The sequence below is a fragment of the Cyclopterus lumpus genome, chromosome 4 (assembly GCF_009769545.1).
Source record: "Cyclopterus lumpus isolate fCycLum1 chromosome 4, fCycLum1.pri, whole genome shotgun sequence".
Classification (NCBI taxonomy): Eukaryota; Metazoa; Chordata; class Actinopteri; order Perciformes; family Cyclopteridae; genus Cyclopterus; species Cyclopterus lumpus.
This window is the reverse complement of record NC_046969.1, coordinates 11,797,930-11,811,152: the sequence shown is the minus strand read 5'-3', so window position 1 is coordinate 11,811,152 and position 13,223 is coordinate 11,797,930. Positions and strand designations below refer to the sequence as shown.

Sequence of the window (13,223 nt, the reverse complement as noted above, 5' to 3'; positions counted from 1 at the left end):
AAGAGCCGATCCCTAAGGCTTTCTCCAGCGCCCACAGCACATGGACAGGGAGGCCCTTTGTTTCAAAGTTGGCAAAAATGTCTGTGTCAATAAAAGAGAAAGAAAGGATGAAGGTGATGATGGCCTTTCTGCCACATTTACTCAGTATTCTTTAAAAAAAATGTTTCTCCAAAACTTTCTCTTTGTCTCTTTCCCTTCACATCCTCAGATGACTTTCATTTGGGTTTCAATCTGATTTTCCTTGCCATCGTCTGAAAATGTGCTAGCATTTTGCACATTCTTCAATCAGCGGATAACTGAATTTCCGTCCCAGTTAAGACATCATTAAATGGCTGACAGACAATATTGGCCTAACTGCATCCTTTGCATCCGCCAGTCCAACCACCATCTCTGTCAAAATCAGAGTTTTAAGTCTGTGCTAACATATTGCATCTTTACAGGCTTACCTTTCAAATGCCCGTTGAACTGTTACTCTATTCCCACAGGATGTCTCTTTGAGCATACTGAACCCAGTGCTAATATACAACAAATGCAGGATGGAGGGGGGGGGACTTTCCAGGCCAATAGTCTAGTCTCCATGCATTACAATAATGGGAAATCGTGAGCAGGCAACATGTTACTGACACAGTTTTACAGAACAAACATGTAACACTGCAAAAGCATCCTATTTCCTAAGATTTATTCAAAACCTTTCAGAAACCTTACTTAACTTTACATGACAGTTACTAATAGCCTCCTACACTCAAGTACTGTTAGCTCGTTTGTGTTCTTAATTAGTTGGTTGTTCATTCAGAGGACAAACTGGTCCAGAATGTGTTGGCTTGGGTGGTGGTGGTGGTGAAGGAGCAAGTCTGAGGTGGTTGGCAACCACAAAAGAGTAGGAATATGCCCTGTGTTAAACCTAAAGTTGTCGTATTTCGCTACTTGTCTTCTGAGTTGGTTAGCTAACGTGACGTTAGCCACCGGTACATCCAGGAATGTGTTTTTATTGAGCACGCAAGTGGCAGGGCAACATCGGATTGCAATTAGGTTAGTTAGAAGAACGAGTTGGGCTGGTAATGTGACATTAGTTAAATACTCCCACTGTTGATTAATTAGTAGGGTGAACTTTTCAATGATTAATAAAGAAAACATAAGGTGTATTTCTCAGCTGGATCACAACAATGGGACACATTTGATCAAAGTAGAGTAGGTTACATGCTCAGGGTTGTTCTGGTGAATCCTGACTATGGATCTCAGGTGATCCATTGTGGTTGGTTTACCAACTGGGCAAAGCGTCTGATTGATTCAAAGTAATTTGACAAATTGTAACTTTGTTAGGTAATATATTACCGCACAATATCAACATGATAAGAAGGACCCACCTGTGTGAAACACTAGTTTTAGCTTCAGGATTTTATTAAAGAAAACGTATCTATGGAATGCCCTTAGCCTACGATATTGATGGATAACAGAGTTATCAGTGGAGGGTGCAGTACCAGATTTAAAGTCTCGGCAACAACGGCTCTTCAGTTAACTCTTATGCCTACTATGTATACTGGATTCTTTAAAGGTACGCAAAGAAACAGTTAAATGTATTTTAATGTAAGCATTAAGAGCTATAATGACAAAGGGGATTCATCTCCTGTGCAATTGTGGAAATCTCTGATATCTGATGTTGTCACTTTAGAGAAGTTGAGGTACCGTATTGGTGGGAGGAATCATCTTTTTGTAAGGAAATCGGAGAGACCTCTGAATCTTCGAGGGATTAATTGCATTTGGTTTGAAGATAATTGACTGAGCTGAGGGATTGTTTTGTTAATTTACAACACCAATGTTTCTTTGGTGATCCGGTGACTAGATGAATGCCGTGTGTGGTGTTCTCGACCAATTATGCGATACTCATTGGCCTCCTGATGGCCATTTAAGTTCTCCAGCAATGACATTAAATTGGAATTGAGTTTGGGAGAGGCATACTTAATTTAGACAGAATCTTCTCTTTTCCAATCTCTAATACTGTTATCACTTAATACAGAACATTGTGCACAAGCAAATGAAAAGACTTTCAGAAAGAACCCCAGCCTTTTCCTGAGTCCTTATTTGACTACTTTAAGAATGATGTCTTTGTCCACCACGTTGCCCTCTTGCAGGAGAGCAACGAACACACCGTTCTAAAAACACAAGGCTCCATGCCAGCTCCAGAGAAAGCCATTTGGACATCTAATAGCTGCGGACCATGCCAGCTTAATGTAAGCCTTATTGTGAATACCAGATGTAATGACAGCCAATCCAAATACAGCCTGTATGCCATTACGAGACGAACAAGAGGAACACATTATGTATTGCACTATGTCAGCCTGACAGGGTCTGAACAATGCAGCATGAAAAAGTTTCCACCCTGTTAATGTGACTCCGAAGGGACTAGAGAGGAACTGTAGAGCAGTTATACATCCCAAATGCCACAGATTGTGCCTTTGAAGGCTGTCCTTAAAAGCCCTATCTTCAATCTTAACGTAAACACAGATAAAAGATTGGAAACATTTATTCGGATTCAGCTCTTCATGGTCGACAATTCCGTTTGATGTGTCTGAAAGCTTGTGTCAGTAAAATTACTAGAAAGGTTAAATAGCAGTAACGTAACTTTGTCATACATCAAACTTTTCAAATATCTGTGAGAAAATAAAACTTGAATGGTCAATTAGTTCCAGCTTAGAAACTTTACTTGGTACCATGTGTTTTTTTGGGGAGGGGGGCAAAGTGCAAACAGGTAGAGCTGATTGTGTCATCAGTATGAATGACACAGACATGCATGACAGAAATTGGCGGAAAATGTGCGATCTATGATTGAGGCCAATTTCGCATTTCGTGTTCAGAGAGAAACACCAAGTGTGTACGGGGACACCTGATTTTCCAGCCTCACTATTAACTAAATTGTAGCCATATTCTGTCCAGATATGAGAGTTATGTGAGGAAAAGGTTAACACCAATCAAGTACCTGTAGAGTCTCAAACATTATTCTCCTGTTTCTCGTGTAAAAAAAACAAAAACATTTCAAAGCATTTAAAAAGTAGTAAGAAGGAAAAATATATTTCATCTCTTGAATGTTTGTCTTTAGATATAGCCTGTGGGATCCCCCCAACACGTTATAACTCTAATCGTTAATCAGGATTAAGGTGACATCTCATTACACAAGGAGACTGGTGAGGGAGGGAGAGAATTCATCACTTAATGCTTCTCTGCTCGCCTCAGGAATGTCTTTGGAGAGGCATTGACTTTTTCAAAGCACTTTATTCTCCTAGAGGCTTGTCCTACAACTTGGCATACAAGACAGGATCTTTGCATTTATCTAGAATAATTTCACAGGTGAAAAAAAAGTATCATTTATACCACCCCACACACTCCTGTTTCAGTCCGAACACTTTGTCAAGCACCAGCTGGTTTCTTGAAGAAAATATTCAGTATCTATAAATACTTTTGTGCTGCGTCTATGACAGAAATCCACATTTGAAAAATCATGAAAAGATTTCAAACATAACCACAGTACTTCTTTTATTTTTAGGTTATTTTATTCATTGTGGATGTGTTAGTTTTCAAGGCTTCAGCTGTGGATCATGGTTCAGGTTGAGAGGCTATTTGATGGTTTTGGAGAACAGGGGTGAGGGGAAGGCACCAGGTCGGTCAGGGAAATGCGGGGTGAGGTTGCCCCAAATTGCTGTTTTATGGTCAGTTTCTTCATTTAATGATATGGTTCAGGAACAGATCTGGACAATTACATGGTTTTAGAAATTACACGAGGCACACTCCAATCAAGTTTTTCAGCCCACTTTGAATCTTTGAATTTTGTTTTCTTAAATCACAATACTCTTAATATGTGACAATGCCTCACTGCCTCGCAGATAAATTATCGGACACCTCAGGCCAATTGTCTACTTTATAGCATATTAAACAGACTCTAGTCCAACATTAGATGATGGCAGTGAATAACTTTCATCGTAAGATAAATCAAGAGCTCCTCAGTTAGTTTCACGTGTCAACCTGCATATTGTGTTTCCCTTTTTCATCCAGCTCTGTTTCTAAGAGGGCCAGGAACTGAAGAACAAGACCGCATTCAAGGCCAGCTTCACCCCACAGAGAGCGGAGGTATCCTGTTGCTAAGGGTGAGTGGAGGCAGCGTGGCAGAGGGATCATGTGATCACAGTGGGACCAGTGCGTCCAGTCTTCTCTTGGAGCTGAGAGACCTTCAGGGCGATGTCTATCAAGGGCGCCAGCATCACCTGCACGAAGAGACAAGAAAACCACACAGAACATATAATTAGCATTAAAAAGTCCCATCAAAGTGTTGCTTTTTGTCACATAGACATTTATGAGCTTAATTAAATATATAATACAAATGTCCCAGCTCCTGTTTAAAAACAAATTATGCGTGATAGGATTTCTTGCAATAATATGATCAAGTATATATATTTTTCGCTTGTATCGGTTTCCCCACTGGCTGGAGAGATGCCCACAAAGCTCAGATTAGAACTGGAAACCCTGGTGATACCAGTCTCACATGTCTGTACCCTAATATGGTAAGCTTTTCTTAACGCAACGCCTATAACGGGATAAATCACTATACAAAATCCACCCATCAACACATCTAAACTCACTGAATAACACATACATTGTTTGTTTCATCTAATAAACAATTTATTGGCCAGTAGAAACTGCAAAGTTACTGCAAAAAATTATAGTTATTCTCAAATTTACACTATATTTATTTTCCATTCAATTATCCGTAACCGCTTATACGGTTCAGGGTCGCTGGAGCTGATCCCAGCTGACACCCTGGACAGGTGTACACATAGAGATTGACAACCATTCATGCTCACATCCAAACCTACGGACAATTTAGAGTCATCAATTAACCTAAGCTGCATTTCTTTAGACTGTGGGAGGAAGCCGGAGAACCCGGAGAGAACCCACGCTACCACTGGGAGAACATGCAAACTCTACGTTATATATCCATATAAAGCATGTATGATGACCTATCCAAGTATGTTCTTTGTGTTAACTACCACAAACTACAATTATATGTGAAACATTCATGTTAATTCATGAAAACATCCTCCAGACTCTACTTGCCCTTTAAACAGAGCGGGGCCTATGCAGGCTGGGATTCAAACCCGGGTCCCATTGTGAGGTGAATATCACAAAACAACTGCTGTTGGAAGAAATGTGAAATCCTGTGAAGTGTTTCCTCTTTCCTTCAAAACCTTCTCATATCTTAGTTTGTAAATCACACAGACCCAAAGTCAGCCAACTGAACCACTAACCCACTGGCCATTTATCTGTCAAGCTAAGATCCTGAGGCAGTATGTTTCTGCTCATCTGTTCGTTCATGGTGTGTAAGCACTGAAGAGGATAAAGGGCTCGCGTCAAACCTTCACTCTCTTTTTTTTTGGTCTTGTCTTGCTTTCTTGTTCTACATCACGTCCCTGTCCTCACCAGTCAAAACGACTTCAATGAGGTGTCTCGTTGGAACTCACACCGTTTATTTATACTGGCCCTGATAAGCTGTCAAGACTTGGCCAAACACCTCCATCATCATGTTGAATACAAGCTCTGGAACTTGTTTTTGGAGAGCTAGACCCAAAGGAAGCTGGCTGTCCAGCAGTTTACAGATCATTCTGGCCAGCCTGAAGGGTTCTGGGGCCAATGAGAGTTAACTTAGGACCACCATGACCTAGACGGGGGGGCCAAACTATATTAATATCCTCATTGTCTCTTTTTGTTTTCAGTGAAATCTCATAAACTAAATATATTCAAGAGAAAGCAAAACCTTATGCTGGTTCCATGAATGTTTATTTTCCTGGATCTAACTGGCTGGGATTATTCCCTATTGTCCTGACCTGTGGATCTTGGTAAATCTTCTGGGGGTCCTTCTCATAGCTGTCTATGTAGAGCCTGATGGTTGCTCCAGCGCTGCCTGTACCGCTGAGACGGAAAATGATCCTAGAACCATCAGAGAAGATCATCCTGAGACCCTGAGAGAAACAGAGAAAGACAGGGAAGAGGTTATGATTAATGAACATGCACATGAGGTAGAATTATGAGGTGCAATAACGCTGCTGGATACTGCTTACGGACTTCCATTAAAGTAGTAGACTACATCTGCTGATTGATGGAAAACTGGCCGCACACAGAATACAGTTTTAATGTGCTCTACCTCTCACCTGGTTTTTGGACACACTTCCGTCCACAGGGTCTGTGTAGGCAAAGTTGTCAGAGACAGCCACCTCATAAGTCTTATCACCCGATGAGAACTTCTTTCCTACGAAGGATGGGTCGAACATTGCCGTCTCCAGATCCTTGATCATCTTGTTGGCAGCGTCTGAGTCCACCTCCTCATAGTCGTACCTGGATGTGAAGTTGGAATATGTTGATGCAAAAATATAATCTGGTGTCTAACTGGCATCAGACAATTGGTGCTTTTAGGTGAAACAATAATCACTTTGACATTGTTTTGAAGGGATAGGAGTGAGGGTCCCTGCAAGTTCTTATTTTTTAAGATTATCCTTATTTGTCAAATTTGGGGGGAGAATATTATTTGGTGACAATAATCACAAAAATACATACAACAAAGTGTCTTAAAATACCAATAGAAATGCTGTCTCTGGGCTTCTGTGTGCTGTAGTTCTCATATTCACCACCAGAGAGTGCCAGAGTATCATTTGAGCAACCAATATCCCTGCATCCTCCCAGTATGTTTTATTACAACCTGTTCAACCAAACAAAGTCCCGGAAACAACAAACATTGATTTTAAAAAATAAACAAAAAACGTGAAGTATTCCTATTTTGGACTGAAGCTCACATTTCCTAAACCACTCTCCAGGGATCATTCCTGACCTGGTGAAGAAGTTCCTGCCAAACTTCTGCCAGTGATCCTTCATGATCTCTTCCACACTCTGTTTCCTGGCAGCTAAAATTGACAACCATGCAAGCACTGCCCACAAGCCATCCTTCTCACGGATATGATCTGAGCCTGGTCGGTTAGCAGAGGGAGAAAAGAGAGGATGAGAGATTGAGTGAGTAAGGGGGGTGCTGCTTTCATTCACTGGAGTTCTCCATACATATGATGACATTCAATCACCTGTGCCGAAGCTCTCCTCTCCACACAATGACAGTTTTCCAGCGTCCATCAGATTACCAAAGAACTTCCAGCCAGTTGGAGTCTCGTACAGCTGCATCTGCAGAGCTTTAGCCACACTGGAACAGATTAGCACACACACAACAAAACACATAAGAAAAAGTTGATCTGTAACTGATGTGAGTTCTGCACCTTTTCAGTTGATCAAATAAAATAAACTTTAGTTTAGCTGTTATGTTGTGTGGTTATTACTTGTCCAGGGCTCCACTGGTGGGCATACTGCGGGCCAGTCCTTTGACACCAGTCTTCTGGAAGTATGGGATGCTGGTAAAGTTGGCAGCGATGACAGCCACCGAGTCTGAGGGGTTCACGAAAAAGCCGTTTTTACCCAGCACCATGTTACGGTCCTGAAAGAGGGACACAAACAGGGGTCAATAGAAACAAACAGCAGACAAGATTAGTGACATTTATAAAGTAGTTTCCTGAGCTGAAGTACATTGTTGTTAATTAGCGAAAGGAAAGTTGAAAGAAAAGCCTTCTGAGGTTTTCTTTTGGAAGTAATTGAATCCCTATTTTATTTTATAGATAAAAAACGGCTAAATAAAAACATTCACTCTCTTCATTCAATTCATTCACCTGAACCCATTAATTATGGTCTATTAAAAAGGAACAAATAATAATTAAAAACGTTACAGATCAGAGTCTATTAACTTAATGTGAGCTGACATCATAGATTTGAATCCAGTTCAACAATTTCACAACTCAGTGGTCACCTCTCCCCAATATACTGTATGATTAAACTGCTGCTTACACCATCACCATCAAAGGCCGCGCCAAATTCATATTCTCCTCCTTTCATGGTGTTGACCAGGTCGGCAGCGTAGGTCAAGTTGGGGTCAGGGTGGTGGCCCCCAAAGTCCTCCTGGGGAACACAGTTGACTGCTGAGTTGGAAGGAGAACCCAGCTCTTCACAGACTATCTTCTTCACATAAGGACCAACCACTGGAACGAGAGAGAGACTCTTTAAAAAAGGGACTAATACACTGTGCTCATAGGGGTATTACTAAAGAATAAACCACACAATCCATGCAATCTATTTTATCTGTCACAAAAGTCTGAAGCTGTGCTGTTTCCTACCTCCGTGCATAGCATCCAGGCGGACGTTGATGTGATTGGCTCCGGAGAGAAGCTCCTTCAGTGCGGCAAAGTTAAAGATTTCCCTCAGCATCTCAGCATAAGCATCCACACAGTCCACAATCTCCACTGAGACAAACAAAGAGGAAACAAGAGCACAATAAAGATAGCAGATGTTAAGATAAAGATGCCGGGTGGCTACCTAACTTTCATTTTCACAAACTGGTCAAACTAGTTTGATGGATTTCAACAACAACAACATTTTCCACAACATTTCAGGTCGCTGTTAATAAACAAATGATCCAGGAGACCTCAGAACTCTGCTCTCGATGCCACTACACCTGTGAAGGGCTTGAAAGTGTCCACTTCAAAGATTTGCTTGCCGATCTTGGCAAGATCCGCTTTCAGCTCTGGGCAGATCTGATACTCCTGCAGGGTTTTGCTGATCTCAAATATTTTGTCTGTGATGCCCTCTGGAGCAGGTCCTGGGGACAAAGACAAAGGCTGTTAGAAATTATGAGCTGAAAGATATACTGTGGAAAATACAGATGATGATGAGGCAAAAGAACATTACTAAATAGCATGCATATTTCTCCTCATTCATTGCAGTGCAACACATTATTGGGTCCGTAAACTCCCGTGACAACTGACGTTTACTAGAACGCACACAATGCAGTCTTCACTCACCTCCACTGGAGATGTTGTACTTAATGCCGAAGTCTCCATTGGGGCCTCCGGGGTTGTGGCTGGCTGTGAGGATAATGCCGCCCACTGCCTTCACCTTGCGGATCACACAGGAGACTGCTGGGGTGGACATGATGCCATTCTGACCAATCACCAGATGACCAATCTGCAGGAACATAATGCACATCAATTAATGCAAACATGTGCACACAGGTCAGGAGAGTAAGCTGAAGCGCAGGAAAATGCTGGCTAAATGTTTGGGGAAAGTATGAAATGACGAAAAGAACTGGTGGGCTCAACCCAAATCTCTTAAGAGTTTAATAGGTGCCAACCTAGAAATCACAGTAGCAAAGGTAGTCATATGCACTCACAAGCAAGTATGTAATTGGTATGCATGTACTTGGCTCTGACTAAAGGATATTTCGGCAAGGCGCTGCAATAATAAGGCTAGGAGAATCATTAAGGAACCATCCGACTAACAGCCTTTTCTCCCGGTTGAGGTTGAGAAAAAGGTACCGGATGCACCAGGCCAGCACCCACAGGGCACTATTATCCTAAATGAGGCCACTGCCTAAGAACTACACATGTATTACTTTTCTATTTAAAACTATTTCTAATGCACAAAAGAAACTAGCAGAATTACATGCCACTGGTATTGTAGCTTATATGAATGCATGTGACAAATTGGTTGCTTGACCTTTATTTTTTAGGTTAGATTACTTAACTACTAAAGGTTACGGCACACATATCAAGAGGTTACATAATAGTGGAATAAGTATATCTTTTAGATAACAACTCTTAAAATGTTGTCACTATCTCCGTCCAAGACTTCCCTTCTAAACATATAACGTTTTGCTTTGTGTCAACATATGAACAGAAGAGCCTCTGTCTGTGCCACACCTTTGGCAATGCCAGTTTCTCCACTGCTTCATTTCAACATCGACCACTTGTGGAGAGAAAAAAAAAAAAGTCAAACTTTGTGCAACTTCAACCTGCTGGCATCACTGACAAACCCTGCATTTACTAATCCTTGCTCTGCACTAGTTGCACAAGAGACAGAGTGGCCATCTCATGAGAAGGCCACAGGTTCAGTCGAGACAGCAACCATAATGTCCTGTGCAAATAGGACGAGACTCCCTTATATGTACTATACTTGGGATACAGGCATACGATGATAAAATGCTTAGAATATGAACTAAAAAAAGGCAAACGCACTGCATGTACTGTTTTCCCACGTATGCTAGAGACATTTTGCAGGGCAACGTGACTGGCTGCACGTTGCATGCCACGCCCCCTGTGGGCACAACACGTTGCCGTGTCCTCGTCACGCCCTTTCTCCCAAAGATCACCGCGGCATCGTAGCCGGTGCAGGGAACCCCCAGTCGGGTGTCAATGGCACCGTTCAGCCCAACATGAGCTGACTGAACGCCTAGTAGTGTAATATCAAAGAATAGCAAGTGACATTAGGGACAGGAATACCAGAAGTGCTCCAGCAGTTTTCATACAAGGCATGGTGTTTGGGACTTCGCGTTATAAATAACGTATCGTAACCGTTAGCTTGCTAGCTAAGCTCCAGAGGACAACCGTGTAGGTACGGTACGGTAGGTCGTTGTACCGTTGGACTGCACGTCACTGAAGACCACCGTTAGCTCGACGTTAACGTGGTGTCTTCGCAGCTAACGTAGCCAGCTAACAGTAACGTTACACACAGCGGACAACACGCGTCCTTCTCCCACTGACCCCGTTGGCGGCGGCGATCTGAACGATCAACTGAATCGCCTCTTTCATGAAGAACCTGCCATCTCCTCCCACCACCACGGTGGCAGCCTGGCGCTCGGCGGGCTCGATGACAGAGATAATGCTCTGGATGAAGTTTTCCGCATAGTGCTGGTTCTGTTGAAACACCGTCACCCTCTTCCTCAGGCCGCTCGTGCCCGGCTTCTGGTCCGCGTACGGCTTGGTCTTCACTGTGGTTACTTTCACCATGTTTGACCCCCCCAAGTGATCCGCAATCTGGACAGATGAAGAGGCGACTGCGGCGGCGGAGCAGCGGCACGTACACGCCTTCATAGACCCGCCTCCTCCTTTTAAAGGGCAAGCAGAGGCTCTGGAGGATGTGTTCATGAATTAACATGAACGTTTCACAGATATACTTGGATAGTGCTTCATACATGCGTTATATGGATATATAACGTAGATGTCTATGTACAGTAAATAAATAAAGAATAATGTGGAAGTGTGGTAACCTAATGGACTAATGGTACTCTAGGCCTAAACCATGTTTTTTACTAAGGTCATGTCCCCTGATGACACCCTACCACCTTCAGATGTTTTTCATGTTTTATCTATATTTGATGAGACGGTAGATAAGACCAGTCAGTCAACAATGTAGGAGTGTCACTACATAGGTCTACTGCAAAAATATAAACAAAAAAAGTGCAAGTTCACAAAAGCTGCAACCACGTACACACATGCATCACACATCCATACATTCATGCACACAATATAACAACGTGGCAAATTTCATCCCAGATAGGCTCAAATGTAGCAGCAAGGCAAACGTCATCTGCAAATTATTTTAGCTGGACCTCAATATAATTTCATCCCCACAACACAGCCAATCAAATACATGCACGTTGTTGGTAAATACTTTTGTAACATTCAAAACCTATTTCCTACCCTTTAGCTTGCAACGGTTAAGCAGAAGATACAAATAATTGCCACAGTAGTAACTTTCCACAGCTGTAAAATATTGTACCAGTGTTATAAACTGCTGTATAGTGTGACTGATACCGTCACAATCCTGAATCCATTACTCAAATTGGACTTTGTGGAACATTTTTCACAGCTTATTGTGCAAGCTCCCATAGTACGTGACATTGATGTCTTAATCTCCACGTAGACATGCAGATGAAAAAACCCAGCAGTTTCCTGGTGTAGGATCTATGAAGCGTCACATTTATTCATGCTTGCGTGAACTTTTGCACCCTTAAGGTCAAGTCCCATGAACAGAAGGGTCAATGACTGCATGGCTTGTTGTCCAACATGTAACACAAGCTAGACCATCTAAATAAAAAGTTAAGAATTCTCTAATAATACAATTTAAAGCTACCCTTTCACATACTCATATAGAAAGATGTTGCCATACCATGCTATATTTGAGTGAAAGGGTGAATAACACACGGAGAATATTGTGAAATAGTCCACTTCGGGTCACGGTTGTTTGCCTGTTGCATCAGTGTGTCTGTTTATCATAAGCAGAACAAAGTTTAACGTCAGACCTGCCATGATGAAAATGGGGGGGAGGGGGGGTGTTTGTGTGTGACGGTTGTTTATTAACCAAGATATCTAGCTGTATATACAAACATATAAGCAGAGTCGACTTACTCTCAGTTCTATCAATCTATAGCGAAGGCTAAATCTACATCTTATTGCCAGGTGACTGATTACCTGTAGCCGATTTCTGTCACTGTTGATTTACTGGCATTATTTTAATCTTAGAAGATCATGAAACTTTACATTCTAGAGAAATAAACAAAATTACAGCATGAATTAGAAAGTTAAATCACAACCCCTGAACCCAGACTGCCCTGAGCAGTCAAGTATTACTAAACTTCTGTGTTGGGAAAGGAAGAGCAGACAGGGGCTCAGGACATTAAATACATCTCACATGCCACTTGCCATTTACGTAGCTGGCTCTACGGTTTCAGAAGAGAAAGTCAAAGGGCAAATAATGGCCCAAGAGTTATAAATAGGAGGTCAAGACTGCTTTCAACTGGAAAGGCCAAGGGCAAATAAAGTTTTGACCTGAGAGCAATGCAAAGGAATGCATTTCACTGCCAACCCAAATCCCCACAGCCTCGTACTGTATTAAGAATATGGAGAGTTTGGCTGTGCAGTGACATGCAGACAGAAACAGACTGCAAGCACAAGAACTACGATACAATCCTTCATGTGAATATAAAAAAGAACATTCAGGAAGTATTGATTTGATTATTAGCAAGTCACAATATGTATAATTACCACCAGGCTACATTTGGTTGAATGCTTCCTTACATTTCACATTGTTTCAACAACATTTACACAATACTATTTCAATGTGCAGTAACTTCATGACAGGACCAGCTCTTAGCTCTTCCTCAAATATCTCACACATGTAATACCATGTAATTCTCAGCCATCGTTGTAGAAAAGGACACTAACTAGATGTTCAATCCACCATTGTTACTGTTAGCCAAATATGTTGCTGTGTTTGAGGAGAGCTGAAATAAATCCAAGTTTCCAATTGATACAAAT

The 13,223-nt window shown here is 41.8% G+C and overlaps 1 protein-coding gene across 2 annotated transcripts; it reads right to left on the bottom strand.

Moving 5' to 3' along the window:
* Window positions 1-3,502: 3,502 nt before the first annotated feature.
* On the bottom strand, window positions 3,503-11,696 carry pgm1 (phosphoglucomutase 1). Of its 2 annotated transcripts, none has more exons than XM_034530742.1 (11): window positions 11,607-11,696; window positions 8,931-9,093; window positions 8,585-8,728; window positions 8,247-8,372; window positions 7,921-8,111; window positions 7,362-7,516; window positions 7,113-7,228; window positions 6,869-7,004; window positions 6,195-6,378; window positions 5,871-6,005; window positions 3,503-4,253 (listed from the first exon to the last, which is right to left on the bottom strand). In XM_034530742.1, exons 2-11 carry the CDS (start codon window positions 9,058-9,060, stop codon window positions 4,164-4,166), a joined length of 1,407 nt encoding a protein of 468 aa, XP_034386633.1. In that variant the 5' UTR covers window positions 9,061-9,093; window positions 11,607-11,696; the 3' UTR covers window positions 3,503-4,163. The 2 variants fall into 2 exon arrangements, with proteins under 2 accessions (XP_034386633.1, XP_034386631.1); XM_034530740.1 differs by lacking the exon at window positions 11,607-11,696 and adding an exon at window positions 10,668-11,011.
* Window positions 11,697-13,223: the final 1,527 nt, after the last annotated feature.

Coding starts and splice junctions, on each gene's coding strand:
- pgm1 (XM_034530740.1), bottom strand. CDS start 10,997: ATGAAGGCGTGTACGTGCCGCTGCTCCGCCGCCGCAGTCGCCTCTTCA. Junction 8,729..8,930: donor GTACAACATCTCCAGTGGAG/GTGAGTGAAGAC, acceptor CTTTGTCCCCAG/GACCTGCTCCAGAGGGCATC. Junction 7,005..7,112: donor AGAGGAGAGCTTCGGCACAG/GTGATTGAATGT, acceptor CTAACCGACCAG/GCTCAGATCATATCCGTGAG.